At 33.7% G+C, this 23,523-nt stretch overlaps 2 protein-coding genes and 1 long non-coding RNA gene across 5 annotated transcripts; all 3 read right to left on the minus strand.

Moving 5' to 3' along the window:
- Positions 1-534: 534 nt before the first annotated feature.
- LOC117918481 (GLABRA2 expression modulator-like) lies at positions 535-8,948 on the minus strand. 2 transcript variants are annotated; one of them, XM_034835178.1, is made up of 5 exons: positions 8,758-8,948; positions 8,259-8,649; positions 7,814-7,915; positions 6,128-6,399; positions 535-1,368 (listed from the first exon to the last, which is right to left on the minus strand). In XM_034835178.1, exons 2-5 carry the CDS (start codon positions 8,563-8,565, stop codon positions 1,180-1,182), a joined length of 870 nt encoding a protein of 289 aa, XP_034691069.1. In that variant the 5' UTR covers positions 8,566-8,649; positions 8,758-8,948; the 3' UTR covers positions 535-1,179. The 2 variants fall into 2 exon arrangements, with proteins under 2 accessions (XP_034691069.1, XP_034691068.1); XM_034835177.1 differs by having other exon boundaries at positions 8,726-8,948.
- Positions 8,949-9,385: 437 nt separating this feature from the next.
- LOC117918482 (esterase FUS5-like) lies at positions 9,386-11,238 on the minus strand. 2 transcript variants are annotated; one of them, XM_034835179.1, is made up of 6 exons: positions 10,927-11,236; positions 10,740-10,838; positions 10,615-10,656; positions 10,309-10,453; positions 9,944-10,045; positions 9,386-9,663 (listed from the first exon to the last, which is right to left on the minus strand). In XM_034835179.1, the coding sequence occupies exons 1-6, from the start codon at positions 11,140-11,142 to the stop codon at positions 9,593-9,595; spliced, it is 675 nt and encodes a 224-aa protein (XP_034691070.1). In that variant the 5' UTR covers positions 11,143-11,236; the 3' UTR covers positions 9,386-9,592. The 2 variants fall into 2 exon arrangements, with proteins under 2 accessions (XP_034691070.1, XP_034691071.1); XM_034835180.1 differs by lacking the exons at positions 9,386-9,663; positions 10,309-10,453 and having other exon boundaries at positions 9,945-10,045; positions 10,927-11,238.
- Positions 11,239-20,346: 9,108 nt separating this feature from the next.
- LOC117919213 lies at positions 20,347-20,853 on the minus strand. The gene is made up of 3 exons (XR_004652047.1): positions 20,766-20,853; positions 20,521-20,667; positions 20,347-20,427 (listed from the first exon to the last, which is right to left on the minus strand). It is a non-coding gene; the product is annotated as an uncharacterized LOC117919213 (long non-coding RNA).
- Between the last annotated feature and the right edge of the window lie 2,670 nt (positions 20,854-23,523).

The raw sequence follows: 23,523 nt of genomic DNA on the forward strand, positions 1-23,523 counted from the left end.
AGAACTGATTTTGGAGAGGAGAGGCCAATGCAATGCAGTTTGAAGCCACTGGGAAAATCTATTAAAACAACATTCCCCTTCACTGATCTGAATTCTTTTAAAAACTGGGGTATTTTACTTGGTGCAGGCTCTAAATATGACATCATTTTGAGATCCCCATAATCAAACGATAGGATGATGCTTTTGTATACTAAGGGCTTGAAGAAAGAGTCAGATGGAGAAATGAAAATAAATCGCTTTGAGGAATTGAGTAACACAAGTGATATGTTAACAGTTTGAATAAAGTGCTGCAGGTATTTTAACACAACTGGCGTTCTTATTTACAACAATCTATATGAACTCGTATCAAGAGCTTCAAAAAATAATATCTAAGGGCTCTACTCTGGCAGGAAACAAAATATTAGAAATAATGATCGAAATAATGATCGTAAATGAGATGAGTGATATATTAATATAATGGTAACTGTTCATATGCTACAGTCCAGTATTTGCATGATTCAGTAACAGGACTAACAGAATTCAAGAATTTGGCGGTAGAAGAAGAAGAAGCTACCCTCCATCAAATTGGAGGTTGTAATATTTGGTAAAGATGAAAAATCAACTTGTCAACAGACTACAATAGAACCATTTCCTACAAACATGAGCGGTCCATGATTGTAAATGCAGGAATAGCATTGAAAACAATTACAAGAAAAATCTGAAGAACATTAAGGACCAATTCATCCATAGTTGTACAAAGCTATGGATTACGTCTCCAATACATCTATCATATGCAGTTCTAAGCTAGAGCAACAAATGATGCATAAGATAATAATGATCAGTCGCTTAACAGAACAATATCAATAGGCTCTTTGACATGAAAATGTGTGAAATTTAAAAGAAATAGAACTTAGTATTTGTGAGAAATTCTATACCATGTAGCTGAATAAATTCTGCCAAAATGCAAAACTGCAACCATGTGGACTGAAAAAAGAAAGTCAAATATACACCAGTCCCCTATAAAATATCCCAGAAATAAATACTATATGACCTAGTTTCATCTCCAGAGATATCGACTGAAGGAGGGAGACATGCATTTTTCTTTTCTGCTCAGTTTTCAGATGCTCATATTTGTAAACTCGTTGGTAACATGAACTCAATACCACAATGTGGTGAAAGTTCAAGCCCAAGAGACAACAACTACACAGACTGTATGTCGTGAGTTTGCAGAGCATCCTGTAAGCACTTCACAGCACCATTGTAGTTTAGAAAGCCCATGTACCAAAATTCATGGTTGTCCACAGAGATAACCTGTATGTACTTTTCAGCAGGATTGGATCTGCTTGATGAAGGGTTAATTGCCTTAAGCTGATGCAATGGGATAACTACCTATTTACATGATATGAGAAGCAGAAAGGAAATTGTCAGTAAATATTACAGGGAACTCAAGAAGATCAAATTTTATAATGTAAATAAAAAGAAAGAAACAGACTTTAACAACATATCAACCAAATAAGCATAGCTACAGCAATGCATTGAAATTTTTTTAAATTTTACTTCCAAAATATTGTATTTTCCAGAAAAAAGTATAAAAAAAAAAAAAAAGAAGTCAAAGTATAATCAAAATGCAAATACTGACAGAACTGTATGCATTCCACTACATCCAACAAGCATTTGCCACATGGCATGCAGTATATTTTTTTTTTTCCCATTTTCTTTTTTCAGCATTTTGGAAAATGCAGAACAGGCAGAAGTACTCACATTTTCAAAATGCAATACAATACATTAGCAATCATGCAGCAGTTGATAAAACAACCACCACTAAAGTGCATATAGCTGATAAAACAAACATATACCTACATGTGTGTGGGGAGGGAGGGGGATAGGGGGATAGGGAGAGAGAAACAGAGGATAAAAACAACTGCCGCTAAAGCACATATAGTTGCTAAAATGATCAAACTTGACCCTCATGCCATTCCCTGAAGACAATCCCGTCCTAGGGAAAAAATCAACCTCACCCTTCCTTGTGGCTTTCCAAAGGCTTGGGCCATAAGTGTCCTTACCTTTGCCTGAGCAACAGTCCCTTCCCATTTTCTTGTACGTCTCCACTATCACCTTTCTCCATAAGTTGTCACTCTCAGAGGCAAATTTCTACAGCTACTTACCCAATAATGTTTTGTAGAGGGGCTAAGGCCCCTCACACCCAAACCCCCTATGACTTTTTAAGAATAGACAGCTCGCTATCTTAACAGATGAATTTTCTTTTCAAGAGGACTCCAGAGGAAAATCTCTGTGAATTCCTTCAAGCCTGATCCCCAATTTGCTAGGCATTACAAAATCCAATAATAAATAAATTGGAAGACTAGATGGTGGGCTTTTCAACAAGGTAGCTTCCCTTAGATAGATATTTGATTTTCCAAGAAGCTAATCTTTTCATGAATAAAGTCAACTGAATTCCACAAGACTGGGACGTGAACTGAGCGCCCACTAGCATAACTAAATACTGTGAAGGGAGACTTTCCCTCCTGCAATCCAACTCACAAGCTAATGTTACCATATTCTTCACGTTTACTATGGGTGACATGTCATTTTTCTCCAAGTTGATTTTTAATGCCAAAATAACCTCAAAGCATAAAGCGATCCACCTTACATAAGATAATTTATATTTCCCTCGCAGAAGAACAAAGTACAATTGGCAAAAGGAAGGTGCTAGATCTCAACCTGGCCACCTCTAGGCTCTTTCACTTTAAACCCCTTTAATAGGCCCTCCTTTGACCATCCTCTGCAGAAAGCAACTCCAAACTTTCATCACCAAAATGAACAAGGAGAGAAGAGGTCTTTGTGCCTTGAGCCTCTCAAGCTATGGAAGAAACTAAAGAACCATTGATAAGTACTAAAAACCAAGGAGTAGAAATGCAAAATCTTATTGACTTCCCATGTTTGATTGAAACCAATTAGCTCCAATACTGAAAGCAGGGAAACTCCTGGCCTCAGGCTTTTTACTCTTGAGTCAATGGCTTCATTGGCAAGGAGAATGACATCTAAAATTTTGTCTCCCCTTCACAAAAGTATTTTGGGACTTGAAAAATCACCTCCCCAATGAATTTTTTTTTTCTGTAAGCCTGTTAGCCAAGGTCTTAACTAGCAGCTTGTACAACCCACAAATCAAGCTGATTGGCCTTAAGTCTTTATACCCCATTCCACCTTTTTTCAAAATGAGAGCAAGGAAAGTAGCATTCAAGCACCTTTCAAAAGTGCAACAAGGGTGGAACTCACAGAGAAACTCCATCATCTCTAATCAAACGATATCCCAACAACCTTGCCAAAAAGTCAGAGGGAAGCCATCTGACACTGGGGATTCGTCACCAGACAATTCATCCAGTCCTTGCGACTTCCTCCTTACTGAAGGGTCTAACCAGCTATCTCTCCTGAAATTTATATTTAAATTGTCTTAACAACATATTTATCCTTAAACATTAATCTATATTTACTAGCAGTAATTTTATTAGGGTGAAAAATGTAAATATCTAATTTCTCCCATTTCCTACATTAACATTGCGTATTGGTTTCCGTATTTTTCCTAGCTCACATTTTCCAGTGTCTTCTATATGATTAACATGACTCCATTCTCTAATCTATGTAATATGTTCTATTGGAGCTAAGAATATTTAATATTCTTGTCATTTTTCATCATTTGCCCAACCCTTCATTGGAATGACTTGGAACTCCTTTGGCTACTAATTGGCCACAGGTAAGTCAAATCACTGTTATCCTAAACCCTGCCTCTCATGCAAAACCATACCACAAACCTGATCCAATAGGTCCTAAGAACTAAGCCTCTGTAAACTCAATCAAATTGACCAAGCTCAGCATGCTTGAATATGAAAGGACAATTGACTTTCAAGTTAAATATCGATGCCCAAGCTATTCTAGGTCCAAGTCAAAAAGACTTGGTACTAGTCAAAAAATGTGCTCCCTACTAATCATCCAAGTGATTTCCAACCCAAGGCCTAAGGCCATCCATTGTCAGACTACACAACTTAAAATTCACATATTGCAACAATCGCAATGATGAGTGTTGAAACAACCATGCCATAAAAAAAACCTTATACACAACTTATTTTAATTACATGCTATTATATGTGTGCATGTTCCCTCAGCGCAGGAGGAGGGAGGGTGTAGTGGAGATGTCAGGCAAATTAACATAGAAAAAAAAATAGTAAATTACACATACCTCCCTCAAGGTCATATATGAACTTTTCTTCTTTTTTAGAATATTACATAGACATGCCTTAGGTTTACAGTCATGCAACATAACCATCTATTATGGTAAACATATCATTAGATCAATGATGTCAAACACTAATCCAAATTTTTTTATAAAAAAACAATGTTTACCCTTATGATGAATACTTTCAATCTTGTCACATCCAATCACTAAGAACTTATTCCTATTACCATCAATTAACTCCAAATTAGTTTTTCAATTAATTTAATATAATTACAAATTAAATCACCCTAAACAAGCTGAAAAACAACCTTAATTTCATCAATGTGAAGATTTCTTTAGTCATCAAATAATCTTAAATAACAAGAAACAACCATATCCTTGGTTAATCTTAATAAAATTTAAATTAATCTAAGGATAATCCTACAATAAACATTATTCCTTTAGGATTAATCCAAATTAAATCTAAATCTAAATCAACTTAAACAATAATTTTCCACACCACCATAGAATTCTTCCTTTCTCTTCCACATATTGATCATCTTCCAAAAAAACCCTAATCTAACCCCCATCAACTTTATCTCCATCATCATCTTCATTGTTGCTTTCTTCATCATCTCTTTTTTATTTTCTTTCAGTTTTTGAAACTCTGCAATTAGCTACTCAAGTTTTCCTATCATCTTCATCCCTTTTATCAACTTTATATTTCCATCATCATCTTCATCCTTATCTTCATGTTCATATCTTCATATTTTCCTTTTCCAATTCTAGAAACATGGCTATGGCAAGGGTAATCTACCCTAAAATAAAAAGTGAATCAGTCTATATCAAATCCATTTTTTCTTTTTTTTGATAAGTAAAAGAGAAAACTGTATTGAAAAAGCCGCCAAAACAGCGGCTTAAAGAATACAAAGAAGAAACACCCCCCGCTCCCCAGTTGGTTGCCAAGAACGGAGGTGCAACCCAAACCCCACCCTCAATGGGTTCCCACCCAACCAATAAAATCAACTAAAGTCAAAGGACCATCTTTTATAAACAATTTCATCTCCGACCAATGGAAATATACAAAAGAACTCTTAAGTCTTTGGATTGACAACACTTCTTCCTCAAACGCAACTTTGTTCCTTGCCTTCCAAACCATCCAAAAAAGACACAATGGGCCTGCTCTCAAAACTCCCTTTCTCTTTTTTCCCACAAAAGACCCGTCCCAGCCCAAAAGTGTCACCTTAACTGTGGCTGGCAGCACCCACTGCACCCCAAAAAAAGAGAAAAGCAACACCCAAAGAGTCCTAGCCTTGGTGCAATGGAGAAGAATGTGATCTATTGATTCTTCGTGCCTTTGGTAAAGGTAGTATCTGTTCGCTAGAGGCCATCCTCTCTTCTGAAGCTGGTCCGAAGTAAGAGCTTTTCCCCACGAAGCTTCCCACCCAAAAAAACTCACTCTAGGCTGCACGCAATATATCAAATCCATTTTTTGCCATGTCTACCCTACACTTTGGACCAACATATGAGGGGGAAAAAATGGAGTAGATGAAACAAAATTATGGAGCACGAAATCGACCCATCCTAACCTTAGTGAAAACATCAAGATTCAACCTTTTTTTCGATGCTGAAAGAATTTCACATTAATCTTAGGGAATGTATGAACCCTGGTAGATTGTGTGTACATGGATGTATGTATATCCAACAACACATGTAAAAGTGTATGTGTATGAACTTCCAATAACAAAGTAGTAAATGTATTGCAAAATATCTTGGAAAATAGTGATCTATTATCTATAAAATAAGCTATAGATTGCAATGAAACTTCACCTAATAGGTCAGAGTGAAAGACATCTCTCAGCTATCACTCTCCCGTTGTAGGAGGATTTTTCTGCTTTAGAACCTCATAATTTTGAAAACTGATACTGTTCAACTTACCTTATAATAGCTCCACTCCATCTGGTCTCCAGCTTTATATGAAAGAGGATTGTCACTACAAAATGCAAGCTTTGCAGTAGATACGTATAAAATTCCCATGACTGGCCCAGCTGATGTAGATAAGTAGCATGCAAATGAATTCTGAAGTTGCTCCTCAGGAACCGTCTCAAATGTGTGTCGAAAAATCTTCTCATAACCACCTTCTGCTAGAACCTTCGTTCCTTGTGCAATTCTCCCCATGGCAGCATCAGCAAAACTTGGGCTTGTTTTCACTAATTTAAAAGAAAAAAGGGGCCATTCAAGGAAAAAAAACATTGATATCATCATGTTGACAAATAACTGACATAGCAACAAGTATATAGCTTGAGAAAAGTGGTAAAAACTACTAAACAAGAAACTATAGGGAGATATTAGAGATATACATTGGAGATATTAACATATTATGTATATTGACAGGGAGATACTAGAGATATGAAATGGCGGTATTAAATATTGATTGATTACTGAAAATCTCAATGGAAAACCATGTTGAAAGACAGTGATATATCATAGAATTGATGACTCGCTTCACTGTTACACGAACAATCATTTAGAACTCTATCAAAATGATAGATTAGTTCTAATAAATGGAAAACAAACTTCAAGATGTAACATTCTTTTTTATTTTTGAAAAATTAACTCAGATATTGATATTCCTGAAAATTTTGAAAAGGTTTCCCACAAGATTGGAAATGGTCAACACAAGAAAGGAGGTTCACTATGGGGAAAAGAGTTTCCAATAAATATTCTCCACATTCTCAAAAGCAATTTAAGAGAATGTACATTAAGACTGAGAGAAACTTGAAAAGAGGATTTCAAGTAGGATCAAGACATATGAGAATAATGGTTGAAAAGATATGAGTCAAAGTCATAGTCAATTCAATAAAGCCTTCATCCCAATAGCTTGAAATTGATGTGTGTCATCCAGCTCAATTACAATATATTTTCTACTATTAATCATTGGCAATAATCTCATTTCTAATTGTCTCTACCAACCACCATTGCTCACTGACCCACTTTTGTGCTAGCATCTTCAAGATGAATCAAGTCAGTCAACCATACCGCTATATTCAATGGTCTCCATTGAACCTGGTTGGACCATCTGAATCTGCTTTTCCTGATCTTATTCTTAGTTGTGCCACCTCTATCTTCTTGCCCTCTAGCTTTCCTTGTATTGCCACTCATCCATTTTACTATCCTTATTTCAGACATGATCGTAAGTTGAACATTTTATACCTTAAGCATTCAACATTCTCTACTATAAAACATAACAATTTGTTCCCGTCCTATAAAGCTGCCCTTAATTTTGTTGGTTTTCTATATATCAAATTAAACACCACAGTTCCAGGAAGATTATAAATCTGAATTAATACAAAAATCTGTCCATGTAATTATTGTTCTTCTTAATATTCCACCAAATTTGACTACAAATCTAAAATGCATACATGCCAAAACATAGAATGAATATAAATCAATTAACACAAAAATCAGTCCTTGCAATTGTTGTTCTACTCGATATCCCACCAAACTTGACTACTAATCTAAAATGCATACATGCCACGACATAGAACTAAGTCCATACATCTATGAAAACAAAACAAGAAAAGAAATCAAGCAAAAATAAAAATAAAAACAAAGAAAACTCACAATGCTGCCAAGTGTTCCCTGCCAGATCCTCTGCCTTCTTTGAGGCTTCTCCCACCTTCCTTCCCCACCTCCCTAGCACATCTCTAACCGAGTTCATCGTATCTGATTGGAAGAAAAAAGAGAGGACAACACAATTGCTCAGTACCTTTTCTGGAACTAAAGCCTTTAATAAATCTCTACCAAATCCATAAATAATCTCAATAATAAATCGTAACAGAGAGTTCTAAATCTGAATCTCGCACTTGTTTAAAAGAATTATCTCATAACACACACATAAAGAGAAGCGTTCCAGAAGTCAATTTTTTGTATTTGTTTCATAATGTATACGCCAAGCAAGAGAGACAAGGTCCCGAATCTTACTTTTTTTGCAATGAACGTTTCGAATCTCAATTATGCCAATATTGAAAGAGCTTAGAGATAATATATAGAGAGAAAGAGAACTTACTCTTGAAATTGAATTGCGGTGAATTCGAGGCCACGGAAGAACGATCCACATAGGGATTGGATCCATCAGAAGAAGACATTTTCGGAGAAGGATACTCCGTCACCAGGTCCGAACTCCAACGCACTGACTTCTGCGTCACAGGCGCCGCCTTATGCGTCTCTGATCCCACCTCCCTATTCGATGCCTGAGCCCCATCTTTGAGGTTCTGATCTATATCCGGCGACTGCGAATGCGAATGCGGTTGAGATTGAGACTGCGGCTGCGATTGAGATAGCTGCTCCGTATGCTCGCCGTTGGGCTGCTCCATCTCCAAAGCCGGATGAAACAACGAATGAAGAGTACGGTCCTGGCCGCGCGTGTGCTGACGCGTTTGTTTTCCGGCTGGTTTGCCCTAAATATATATAAGAGAAAAATGATTTTAAAAGAAAAAAAATGGGGGAATGCCTGAAAGGGCGCTGCGTCCGTACACGAGCGGGTCTGCTATTTTTAGATCTCCCACCTCCGATTCGCTGAAAGAGGCTGGCGTTTGACCGCTGGGGCTTGGTAATGGTTCCTCTACTATTCCTGAATTTGATATCGGATTTGATGATCTTGATGCATTGATGCGCCACTTACCCACCAACACTAATATTTTTTATGCACTTCACACATCACGTGATGGACTTTGTTTTAAGATTGACTTAATATGTCATGGTCTTGAATAATCTAGATGGTGATTTATGGATTTTATTTATAACAGCGGTTACTAAAATAGGGACTATTCAATATCTTTTTTACAAACTAAAAGCACAATTTGAATTCAAAATTCTTATATGATTTGCATTTGGTTGTATGATATGCTGGAACCACATGTAGAATGTGAGCCAATCAACTAAATCTTGGTACCCGTGTCCCTTGAGGTGATGGATCACAACAGAGGTGAAGCGGTCCCTCCAGCCTTGGCATCACTACATATGAATATGTCAGTTGGAGGCTGAAGAAAGATGCTTCACTCCCCATATCGAGGAGTGAGCCTCAATCATATTCCCATGATATTGTCTTATCAATAATTTTTAGTAATTTGAAGAATACATGAAATATGTTTAGTTTTGTCCAAAAGTTAGGTCATGCGTGACCATACACTTTCATACAATAAATTGCATCTAACATACTGGACAAAGCCTTATCATTCATTATATTGGGACACGATTAAATTATTTTGATCCGATTACATCAAATAACAAGAGGCCTTTTTCCTAACAGCCACAAATCATCAGGAAAAAAGGAAAGGCTATCATGATATTTAATGAGAAGAAATCAAGTAACAAGTCTGCTGTCTCAGCTAAGCAGACCTTCTACTCTTCCTGCAACGAGATACTCCAAATCTTCTGGATGAATTGGAGCACGGTTTCCTGGGCCTTCTCATCTGTACAAGTGAAAGTGACAAAACTGAGGTTACTGCATTGGAATAAATTCCATTTTAAAATGTGTCGTATCTCCGGTTATAGCAGGGCATCCCCTGTAGTCCTTTGCTACAATCTCATTGATTAGTTGATCATCAGTTCAGCCTCATACTTCCTTTTTTTTTTTTTCCACACTGGGCAAGGCTGGATTCGAGGGCTGTTCAGTAGGATCAGCTCGCAGAAGCCTAAACTTTTTCAATCAAAATCTCATATACAAAAAAGGGCCAAAATAGAATTACTAACCAAGTCTTGGAACTGTGTGGCCCCGGGGATGATGAATTACAACAGGGTCTACAAATGATTCCAATAGAGCAGTCCCCTCTTGCTTCATGAAATCCGTCTCACCTACAGCACAAGATGTGGTTAGAATGAAAATAATGGTGCTTCTCCACCCAGTCCAACCCCATCGCAGTAGCAGACTTCACCATGAAAGCACCTTCGTATTTCATAAAACAAACAAAAGCAGAAGAAAAAGGAAAATTTCAAGCATAGAAAGAATAGTTTTTCCATTCAAACATAGACCAGAACGCCTTTGTGCCTTTTGTAGCTAAATCCAATACAAAACAAGACTTTCCATCTGCAGAGTGTACAGAGAATCGAGAAAATACCTATAAAGTGGAGGGAGGGGCAGGGGATGGGAGGTGAAAATGCATTAGCAGCCAACTTAGGAGACCCGAACCTAGATCCTCCAAATTTAGCCCCTGATATTATTATCAGAAACTTGATCTTTGGGACCTTTGTAAGAGCCACTCCCTGCAATTCACCATACCCGAATTTTGTGCTCAAATTCAATGTCTTCCCATGTCAATATTCCGTTTGGTTTTCCAGAATGTTAAGGGCCAAGAAAATAATACAAATTGAAAATGACTTCTTTTCTTGGACATTTTCTTAATCAAAATATAGATCTAGAGTACCTGTGCTTGCATCCCTGGCAAAGCAGCTGCCAAAATTGCACCCTAAACTCCTCAAAATGAAATAAGTGAAAAACATCAGTGATAATTTCAGGAAGATACCAGTCAGAAATTTGTAGAACCCCCACCTGGGAGAAACCAAGTAGACCATGGAAGGGCCCATGCTTTAGCATGTAATCTTCTATGTAGGCAAGGCATTCTTCAAAATTTATATATTCCGTGAAATCCTATAACCAAACAACTTGGCTTCAGGCAAATAATAATCAATCACGAACCAGTAAGACAAAAATCAGATTCTCCGGGAAAAGATTTGACCTGGTTGGATTGGAACCATTCGTAATAGGGAGGATCAAAGAGTCCTTCGACGTCAGCTTTGCCTTGGGCTGGAAAAGGGGCATCGAGGAAGACGAGATCCAAATTTCCCAGCACTGTTTCCGGCCATTTTCCCACCAGTTTCTTGAGGATTTCGGCGCTTGTTCTGAAGCCGTGAAGGCAGAGAATTCTGGGTTTGTTTTGAAGTTGATTTTCCATTTTCAAACCTCCAGTCAACTGTTGTATCTTGGGAGGATATTCTCAGCAGAAGCGTGTCCGCCTGCGCTGGTGCTGAAGATCCCGCAGTTGCCCTTTCGTGGCACTTTTGACTAATTATTATAGTATTATGTGTTTGGGCCCCAGTGACTAACCACCATTCGGGAGGTGCCATTTTTCAAGTCCATGAGTGTTACATCTACGTCTGATCTTTATAATAGGGACTATTCAATATCCTTTTTACAAACTAAAAGCACAAATTTCATTCAAAATTCTCATATGATTTGCATTTGGTTGTATGATATGCTGAACCTTTTTATTTACTTGTCCAATCAGATGTAGAACGTGAGCCAATCAATTAAATCTTGGTACCCTGGCTCCCTCAAGGTGATGCATTACAACTTTAGGAAAAAAAATTGTTTTTAAAAATTATTCTCAAAAAATAAGAACGGATTTTGAAAATATTCCCCCACAGACACCCTAAATCTCGGTACCTGTGTCCCTTGAGGTGATGGATCACAACAGAGGTGAAGCGGTCCCTCCAAGCTTGGCATCACTACACATGAATATGTCAGCTGGAGGCTGAAGAAAGATGCCTCTCTCCCCATTTCCAAGTTTCCAACACATCTTTGGCAGGAGTGAGCCTCGATCATATTCCCATGTTATTGCCTAACAAAAATTTTTAGTAATTTGAAGAATACATGATGGCTCTCAAACACGTCTGGAAAACTTGATGGCAGTCTCTTGCAACTTGCAAGTTGCAACAATTCCGCGCCAGTCTATTGATGGAAAGCTTCCTCCTAATAGTATGTTTCCTTTTGTATAAATAGTCGGAAAGAGATGTAGATAGTGTTTGTTTTTAAATTTTTTTGGTTAAAAAGTAAAAACCAAAATATTTGATTGAATAAAAAAATTAAAATATATTCAATTTAATTATATTGAATAATGTCAACATATTACTTTTAACTGAATATAAAAAATGAAATATTTTAACTTTTTCTATCCAGTCAAAAAACAAACATCACCTTACATTATTATATACGATCATCTACATATTTTCACCATATGATAAATTATTTATGTTAATATAAGTCTCTTTCTAATATGAAAAACTCTAGTGAACGAAAATTAGCACAAAATAATTTCCCTATCAAAATAACCTTATTCAAATTTTTGTTACTAAAACCTCGTATGAGTCAAAACTTGGACAAAGAAAAAAATGGTACAATGTATTCATAGCAATATCCTTTCCTTGTGTTGATATGATTAAACTTTATTTAACACTTCAATTTGTAAATCTCTCAATCTTCACATTATCTTAACTTTTTGTATGTAATAGACAATGACACTTCTATGAATAAATTCATATAATTATCATGAATGTTAAGAGATATGTTTAACTTGGTTCAAAAGTTAGGTCATGCGTTACCAACACTTTTATACAAAAGCCTTATCATTCATTATATTGGGACACGATTGAATTATTTTGATCCGATTACATCAAATAACAAGAGGTCTTTTTCCTAACAGCCAGAAATCATCAGGAAAAATGGAAAGGCTATCATGATATTTAATGAGAAGAAATCAAGTAACAAGTCTGCTGTCTCAGCTAAGCAGACCTTCTACTCTTCCTGCCATGAGATATTCCAAATCTTCCGGATGAATTGGAGCACGGTTTCCTGGGCCTTCTCATCTGTACAAATGAAAGTGACAAAACTGAGGTTACTGCATTAGATCTACTGCCTCTTCTAGCTATCCAAATTGGAATAAATTCCATTTTGAAATGTGTCGTATCTCCAGTTATAGCAGGGCATCCCCTGTAGTCCTTTGCTACAATCTCATTGATTAGTTGATCATCAGTTCAGCCTAATACTTTTTTTTTTTTTCCCACATTGGGCAAGGCTGGATTCAAGGTCTGTTCAGTAGGATCAGCTCGCAGAAGCCTAAACTTTTTCAATCAAAATCTCATATACAAAAAAGGCCAAAATAGAATTACTAACCAAGTCTTGGAACTGTGTGGCCCTCGGGATGATGAATTACAACAGGGTCTACAAACGATTCCAATAGAGCTGTCCCCTCTTGCTTCAAGACATCCGTCTCACCTACAACACAAGATGTGGTTAGAATGAAAATTATGGTGCTTCTCCACCCAGTCCAACCCCGTCACAGTAGCAGACTTCGCCATGAAAGCACCTTCGTATTTCATAAAACAAACAAAAACAGAAGAAAAAGGAAAATTTCAAGCATAGAAAGAATAGTTTTTCCATTCAAACATAGACCAGAACGCCTCTGTGCCTTTTGTAGCTAAATCCAATACAAACAAGACTTTCCATCTGCAGAGTGTACAGAGAATCGAGAAAATACCTATAAAGTGGAGGGAGGGGCAGAGGATGGGAGGTGAAAATGCATTAGGGATTCTTAGGGATACCCGGTTAAAAGGGATAAAATTCCATTTTCAATTCTCCAGTCAACTGCTGGCTTTGGAGGATTCTCAGCAGAACTGGTCTGCATGCGTTGCTGCTATCCCGCAGTTGCCTTTTCGTGTACGTTTTACTTCTTATTATTATTAGGGATACCCGGTTAAAAGGGATAAAATTCCCTACATATTGTAAAACTAACACCAACTTTTAATAGCCCCAAAAATGACCCAACTCAGACACAAATACCCTCAGCTACTTCAGCCCATTTTTCCCACTCATTATAATTTTATTTCCCTCTCTTTACCCTCTTTTTTTTTATTATTATTTTTTTTTTATTCTTTTTACTCAGACTTGAGACAACTATTAGATTCTTTTCAGACCATTTGGAACATAGCATGCGGTTAATCACTTTTCTTTTGATTTTCATTCTGGTACACTTCTTCTTTTCTTTGTTAAGCTGTTTTCTTTTTTTTCTTTTTTCTTTTTTATTTCATTTGATTCCTTTTGTTTGCCGATAACTCACAGATTTTCCTTCTTTTTTTGGGTTTCCAAATGGAAGAAAAATTGTGAGACCCAAAGTTGATTTTCCCTTTCTTTTTCTTAGTTTTCTAGGCAACCAAACAAAGTATTGATGCTGCATCAGTAAAAAAGGGGACCAAATGGTCATTCAATGTGCTAAGAAACAAGAAGATCTTGAATTTTTCCTCTTGTGTTAGTATTAGAGATTTATGATCTTGTTTTGGTGAAAATGGGATTCAAGTAGTTGATTTTACTTCTTCAAGTATCTTTATGAGTACTATTCAAAATTTGATCACATGCATTTATTCATATAAATTAGGAGTCAAATCTTACTTGATCATAATAACATGGAGCAAAAGCTTGGTGAATCAATGCCTTAGTATTGAAATCGATGATTAGATGAATCAGTGTTTCCGTAAATTTGGTATAAAGTCCTGGTTGTTCACAAAAAAAAAAAGGGTCTAAGAGTTTCGAGATTAATCTCATTTAAGTCTACACATATTGAGACCTCTCTTTGACAAAATTCAAATATGGGCTTGAGCCATTAGAGGGCTTCTACTTAGCAGTAGTGTTTAATGGAGAGATGGTTCTACTTCTCAAGGATATGAGTAAAAAAGCATTTAGAAAAACTAATAGTACCCTTGGTTTTTACAATGTCATCTTCGTTACTAAGAAAGAATATATTTTTGGAAAGAAGTTGTATGACACCAAAGCTCAATTTCGGGATAATGGTCAAAATCATAATCTATCAATTGAGTGTGACACAATTGGTGTAGACAACCCCTTCCTCGCCATCCACATAGATAGTAAGATGGTAATGCAAGTGAAACGCCTCCGATAGAAGTTTAAAGGAAATTAAACCATCTTGATTGATAGGCTCCTAGTAGAAGTTTTTTGGGATGTCCATAATTGGTTGTTTGGTTTAACTATTGGAAATGCAATTTTCATATTTCAAACTTGCTATAAGAAGTTGTTTGACTTTTTGTTGTAATTTTTAATTTTTTGTAATAATGAATCTCATGGTATTGGTTATGCATTCATGCATGTTAATTATATTTTATATAGATTACTAGAGAATGACATTCTTATTAATTATGCTAGTGTAGTTGGGCATTGTGATATATGTAATTAGACATTTTGACATATGTAGTTGGGCATTTTGAAATGGGCATTGTGATATATGTAATTAGACATTTTGACATATGTAGTTGGGCATTTTGAAATGTGCAGTTGGACAATTTGATATATGTCAATAGAAATTTAAATGTAGCTTCATGATAGCGGGTTTTTAATTGAATGACAAGGTTATTACAAAGTTATCAATAATATTACTATGGACTTTCTAGGCAACAAATTATTTGTAGACATATTTGAAAAAAGTTGTTTCTATTCTAAACTTATCAAACTTATATGGATTAACAGGTATTAAGTTGATTTTGTATAAAATCATTGAAAGTTATATCCACAACTGACAATTTAAACTTAACCTAATTATCATCAAATTGTTTTGTACACAAACTTGAAGGTATTTAAATCCATAGTATTCACAAAATGCTTGAACGTAACTACTATTAAGTTAACTATGAATAAACTTAAAAGTTGTTAAGTCTAAATCTATTCCAGATTATCATATTTAATATGGACTTAACAAATATTAAATTGATTTTGTATAGATTCATATGAAGTTATGTTTATACTTGACATTTTAATTTTAACTATTGTCAAGTTGTTTCATATACAAACTTGGAAATAATTAAGTCTATAATCTTTACAAAATACCTTAATGTAACTACTATCAAGTTAACTATGAACAAACTTGAAAGATATTAAGTCTAAATCTATTCCACAATTATTATATTTAATTTTAACTTAATAAGTACCGAGTTTATTTTGTATAGATGCATTGTTATTGAGTTTATTTGATTGTTTCCTTCTTTTACCTCAATTTTTCACGATTGCAAATGATATTAAAAAATTAAAATAATTTCAAATTTATTTAAATATTTATTACATCTCATTAAAGGTTTGAAATATTCAATAAATAAAAAATTAAAAAAATATATATGAAAAAAAGATAATAAACATATACTATTTATCCAACTATAACTTTAAGTGCTTTAAATTGAAAAAAATTGAAGAGAATTTATGTGTAAAATTTGGAAAAACATGTTGAAAAACAGGGAAACTAGACTAATCAAAGAAAATGGGTTGAAGTAATAATTGGAGGGAAAATGTGTTGAAAAAAATACACTCTTTATCTAGAGAAAATGTGCTGAAAAAAAGAATAAAGAGGGTAAAGGGGGAAAGTAATAGTTGAAGGGAAAATGGGTTGGAGGTGGGGTATTTTTGTGGGTCACTTTTGAGGCTATTAAAGTGAAAGGTTACTTTTGTAATTATAAGGGATTTTTGTTCCTTTTAAACGGAATCCCTTATTATTATTTGTTTGGACTCAGGTACCGAAAAGTAACCACCATTTGGGAGGTGCCATTTTTCAAGTTCAGGACCATGAGTGTTACATTTACTTCTACTCTTTATATTCTGATACACAGCCGTTTGTTTCGATCAACGGTGTAGATCTCATTATGCATATTCATCAATTCATCCCATTATACATATGCATGTACCTTAACATTTTTCTCTCCGTGAATAGCACTAATAAAAATAATAATAATTATTATTACAAAATAAACTTTTAGACAATTGTATTTTTGATCCAATGTCCAAAAATTAAGTTTTTATTAGTATAAGTTGCATAATCGATGAGAATGATATAAAATATGAAAAGATCAATATTTCCTTCAAAACTATTTTCTATCGCAATGTTTGATAAACTTTTTTTTTTTATCTTAAATATTTTTTAATAATTATTCTAAAAATTTATTATTTGTAGAAAACTAATTTTTTTAAATATATTATAAAACATATATCATTTAAAAAAAAATAAAATTGACAAAATTTTTAGTTATTTTTTATATACACAATTTTAAATATATATATATATATATATATATTCCAAGATATTTGATTTTTAAATAATAATAATAATAATAATAATAATTTATTTTTATTTTTTTGGAAAATCGTGTATTTTTTTCCAAATCATTAAATTATATTAAATTTTATTGAGGTTTACAAAATGAATAAAATTTAAATTAATGTTTTTCTTGTTTTTTTTTTCATAGTCAGCAAAGGTTATTTCGGGAAATATAAAAAATTTATATAATTCTTTTTAATTTTCACACTTCCTCTAGGTCTTGGACTGACTTAAATGGTAAATATATATGAACCAAAACTTAATTTTTGGGTTCAACCTGTTGTAAAGCACAATTATCCCAATAAACTTTCAAATATCCATCACGTATATTTTTTTTTAAATAAGAAAAATTACATTAATCTCTTATTAAAATGTTAATTATTTTTATTAATTACTATTTGATAAATCAATTTAATAACTTAAAATCATTTAATAACTTAATTTAAGTTATTAAATAAATTAAATATATTTGATAAAATAACTTAATGATATAACTTAAAGTCAAAAATAAATTTAAGTAATAAATAAAAATAATTAACTTATTCTTAAGTGTATATCTTTATTTTATATTTTTCTCATCATTTGTTCTAATTAGCTCCATGATTACTTGACCTTAGTTACTCTAATTATAATTTATAAGGATAAATATGTTAATTTGATAATTTAAAATAAATTTTAAATTATTTTTATCAAATAACCTTAATACTTAAAGTAAAAATTAAATAATAATTTTTAAGTTAATATATTAAGTATAATTTAAACGTCAATTTAAGTCATTAAATAATAAATATTAAATTCACTTATTTTGGATCTAACTCTTATATAAAATATTTTTCATTATCATTTTATTTTCCAAGGATAATACAATAAAAATAAAATATAAGGAAAGAAATATAAATATAAAGATAAGGGTCTTGCTACGGTACCGAAAAGTGCTTTTCGGTACCATACCCACTTTTTTGGGCTAATAGGGTAGAGACACATGGCATTTTAAATAAAAAAAAAAAAAAAAAACAAAACCTCTTCTTCAAGTCACCCAACCGGTTGCCATGGGAAATAATCCCATGCCACACACATTGTTACATTTATTACATTTACCAATTATAAATTTGTTTAATGTAATTATTTTGTTTAGGAAATTTTTTTTATGAAACAGAAAAATAAATAAATTTTTGAAAAAATAAATTACAGTTTATTTATTTTTGTACTATAAAGTGATTAAACCCCACATAAAAATTAAATTTAAAATAAATAAAAAAATTATAAAGAATTTGGTGATATAATTTAGAAATTAAGGAAAAGTAAATTTAATTTATTTTAACATCTATAATAAATAAAGAAAATTTTGAAAAAATAAATTACAATTTATTTATTTTTGTACTATAAAGTGATTAAACCCCACTTAAAAATTAAATTTAAAATAAAAAAAATTATAAAAATTTGGTGATATAATTTAGAAATTAAGGAAAAGTAAATTTAATTTATTTTAACATCAAATAATTTGTTGACAAAAATTTGACAAATATTTGAAGTGTGAAAAGCAATATAATTGGTTTATGAAGTTAAAAAAATAGGAAAACTAGAACTAAATTTTATAATATATATATTAAATTAAAATTAAATTAGTTGTGTACTAATTATTAATTGAGAATATATGATTAAATTATTTCATAGCTTTTCAAAAAAAATTGGTTGAAATATTGAAAATACGAAAAAGGTATAATTACTAACAAAATGGAAATCCAAACCCCTCACATATTTTTTCGGTAAATTTCCATTTTGAATTTTTCGATCCATTTCACACCCTCAAAATGTACTGAATTTTTTAGTATTTTTTGGATTTGGATTTTTCCGGAAATCATTTGACCATCTCCTAAGTGCAATGAACTTATTTAAACAATATCCAAGCCATATTAAGTTCCAAAAAAGTTTAAAAACTTCAAACAAGTGGAGAATTTGGAGGGTACGAAGCATATGAGAATTCCTCACATTCTTCGTACCCTTGTGAATTTTTTAGTATTTTTGGATTTGGATTTTTCCGGATATCATTTGATCACCTACCAAGTGTAACAAACTAATTTAAACAACATCCAAGCCATATGATGTCCCAAAAAATTTTAAAAAGTCCAAAGAAGTTGAGAATTGGGAGAGTACGAGGGATGTACGGATTTCTCACATTCTTCGTACTATTGTGAATTTTTTAGTATTTTTGGATTTGGATTTTTCCGGAAATAATTTCACCACCTCCTATGTGTAACGAACCTATTTAAACAACATCCAAGCCATATGATGCCCCAAAAAATTTTAAAAAGTCCAAAGAAGTGGAGATTTGGGAGGGTACGAACAATGTGAGGATTCCTCACATTCTTCGTACCCTTGTGAATTTTTTAGTATTTTTGCATTTCGATTTTTCCGGATATCATTTGACCACCTTCTAAGTGTAACGAACCTATTTAAACAACATCCAAGCCATATGATGCCCCAAAAAATTTTAAAAAGTCCAAAGAAGTGGAGATTTGGGAGGGTACGAACAATGTGAGGATTCCTCACATTCTTCGTACCCTTGTGAATTTTTTAGTATTTTTGCATTTCGATTTTTCCGGATATCATTTGACCACCTTCTAAGTGTAACGAACCTATTTAAACAACATCCAAGCCATATGATGCCCCCAAAAATTTTAAAAAGTCCAAAGAAGTGGAGATTTGGGAGGGTACGAAGAATGTGAGGATTCCTATGGAATGATATGCACTTCAATTGATGTAGCACATGCATCTTCATTCTTTTCATTCAAGTCCTCGGTGCATAACTTCTCATTTGACAAAGTGTGAAGATAATGTTCATTCACATTCATATTGTTCGTATCTTCCAAACTTCTCTCGCATGAGAGAATGTCATTCTTCGGTCCTTCCTCGTGCATTCTCTAAGGTTTTCCGCTTGATCTAAGGAAGAGACCTTTCACTGTAGTATAATTCTCCTCAAATTTAGCCAAAATTTGATCACAACTACTACTACTTGCACCATAAGCCATATCAATTAGTTGTGTCTTTAATTGTTGAAAGGTTTTATCCATTTCCATTAAGTTCCCACCATCAACCTAGTGATATATACGAACGTGATTAATAACATCATAATACAAAGGATCAATGCTAATATAGATAGTCACGATGAATATTGTAAAACACTTACTCGTTTAATAACATCTTTGTTTAGATTGATTACAAATTTCTCATCGACTCCTCATTCTCACTCGCCATTGTCGTTGCATTTCCATCAACGCAATCCCTTATCTCATTTTCTATCACCCATATTTTGAGCTACAATATATTCATCAAAATATAATACATATCAGATTTTAAATCACTAAAAACTTAAATAAATAGTAAACGACTTTCAAAACTATAACTTACATTCTCATTTGCATATCCACCAAGTTTTTTCAATCTTCGTTTCCTGTCCAATACTTCATCATCTCCCCAAGCAGTAATCCGAGGAGAAGGTCGAGTATATAGCGGTAGAAATTTCTCTTCAAATGATATATGCTCGTGGTAGAATAACTACGAGTATATTTGACATAGATATATAGTTAATTCATAAATTATATTAAAACAAAATCGTAATTCACTATGATGTAAATTAATTACAAGGACATTACCATTAAAAACAATAAGCAACCGCAAACCCCACTTTGTTGTTTCTTCTTAAACTCTTCAATCCCGTGCACAAGATAGGACAACACAAATCCTGCCCAATTCATCTTCTTTATTGAATCGATGTCTTCCACAAGATGTAAGAAAGAACGATTCACAAAAAGCTTCATTGTTGGGCACAATAATGCACCCAACACAAATAATACAAAACGAACTTTAAAATCGTTTCCACCCTCTTTATCCTCCCTAATATGATTTTCTAACATCACTAATGGCAATCACCCTTTTTTATCACAATATTTTTTACATAAATCATTCTTATGGCCAACATCTTTGTTCATGCCAATCTTGAACCCTCTTGCCCTCAATCCCATAATAAATTCAACATCAATGGGGGATAATTTGATACAAGTATTATACAATTGTAACATATAAGTGTTCGGTTTAAAACTATTTATCAACCAAAGACATAACCCATGATCAATTTTCCTACATCGAAGTTGCAAGAGGCTACCAAATCCTATTTCTTCTATGGCTGCCTTTTGCTTTGGTTCCAATTTTTCAATCACTCTAATCACTCGCTCAGGGGAGCATCGAGTCTGAAGATATAACTGAAAAGATACACAAACATCAAACATGTTTACATTAATATAATTTCCAACAAATACATAAGTAAAAAAATTAAATATTCATTACAAAAAAAAAATTACATTTGGAACAACACCCTTTTGAAGTGAATATTGTTTTGAACTTTCTTTGGACTTTGCTATGAAATTTTCTTTTTCTACTTTTGAAAGTGCATTCCACTTCTTGCCCAATTTTTTCCTCAACTACATTAATTGGTCACATAATTTAAATTCTAATTTTAAAATGTAATTATATTAGACATAGCAATATTATTCCTTACATCATCATTTATCTTCACTCCTTTATCCTTCTCTTTTATCATGGCTAATTGATCGTTACTACAAAACAATTTCAAACAAATTTAACAATAACAACCACAAAAAATACATTAAAAAACATATTATTTTACATATTTCTATTTTCCCTTACTAGTAATGTATCCAAGCGCCGATAGGCCTCTTTGGATTTCGAACAACTTCAAAACCATCGCGTTCGCTCCTAAAATTAAATCAAATCATTTAAGTCAATTTTTATAATATGATTTTGGATATAATAAATCAAACATACTTTCACCACCACATTACCTCAACATAAGTTTTTTTCACATTTCAATAAATTTTATTTTTATATCTTACTACAATCAATCAAATGCCAAATAAATACAAATACCATTACAACTATAACATCCTCCCTAAATATCTTTACATTTAAAATGATGACAAAATTAACATATAAATTTTTTTCAATGTTCAATAATCTAACCACCCTCTTTTTCTATAATGTAATCAATCCATAAATCTAACAAAAAACATGAAATATAATGGACACAATATTGTAAAACACATAATTACTACTCACATTTTTTTCCCTTTATATAGAACTCGCCAAATAATTAGGATACAAGCGCCTTTTGAGTAACAAACAATTGTGTCCTTCTCAGCTTTCTTTTCCTTAGTACTACACGCCCTCTTCTTCTTCTTCCAGCTACGTCTTCAATTCGGGTTTTTAAACCATTATATTTAGAACCTGAAAACAACCCCTTACACCTCTTAAACAAAATATAAAATATGAAGAAAACACAACGGTTATGAAGATTCCACTAAAATTCTCCGTGTGAAAGAACCGAAATTATCCGTCTGACAAAATGCAAGGGTAGGGGGGAGAGAAAGCAAAAATTCAGAAAATTTACATAAAATCTTCGAGAAGAAGAATCTAGTAGAAAAAATAGTTGACCTGGACATCGGGAGAAATGAAGTCTAAGACTCGGATCTTGGCACCGACCTCGCCCACAATCCTGAGCTCGCGGTCCTTGAGGGAGACTTCTTTGATGAGGTCAAGACGTCGGCTTGGAGGAGGTTGGCTCGGTTCACGCCGATGGTGGTCTCCACCCACCTGTGAAGACGTCTTTGATCCCGGTTGACGGCGAAGGTGGTCTCCACCTAGCTGTGGAGACGTCTTTGATAAGGTTTGCGATGTCGCCCTCGATTGGCCCGGTTGAAGCCGACTGTGGTCTTCACCCACCTGTGGAGAATCAGTGGAGAGAAAAACGGGAAAAAGGAGAGAAAACAAAGATGAGAGCGGGAAAATGGTGAGCTAAGGAAGTCGGCTATGGAGGATGCGTGAGACAGCTAGCTATGGACGGGAAGAAGGATGAGAGCGGGAAATGGGTGAGCTGATGAGACAGCCAGCTATGGACGGGAAGAAGGATGAGAGCGGGAAATGGGTGAGCTGAGGAAGTCGGCTATGGAGGATGCGTGAGGAAGAGAGCAAATTTGGGGGGAAAAGGAGGAGAGATGGGGGAGAGAACGGGAGGGGGAGGTACCCGGTAGAAATTTTTTTTGAATTTTTTTTTTCTTTTTCATTTGGATGGCTGAGATTTAATCATTTTCATCCAATGGATGAAAAAAAATGGAGGCATGGTACCGAATGAGGTATTGTAGAATTTCCCTATATAAATTAATAAATTATGTTTATCTTTAGGGAAATTCTACAATACCTCCTTCGGTACCATGCCTCCATTTTTTTTCATCCATTGGATGAAAATGATTAAATCTCAGCCATCAAAATGAAAAAGAAATATGTATTTTTTATATCTTTTTATTTTTTATTTCCTTCTATTTCCTTTTTTCTTAAATA

Source organism: Vitis riparia, chromosome 7, assembly GCF_004353265.1.
Source record: "Vitis riparia cultivar Riparia Gloire de Montpellier isolate 1030 chromosome 7, EGFV_Vit.rip_1.0, whole genome shotgun sequence".
Lineage (NCBI taxonomy): Eukaryota > Viridiplantae > Streptophyta > Magnoliopsida > Vitales > Vitaceae > Vitis > Vitis riparia.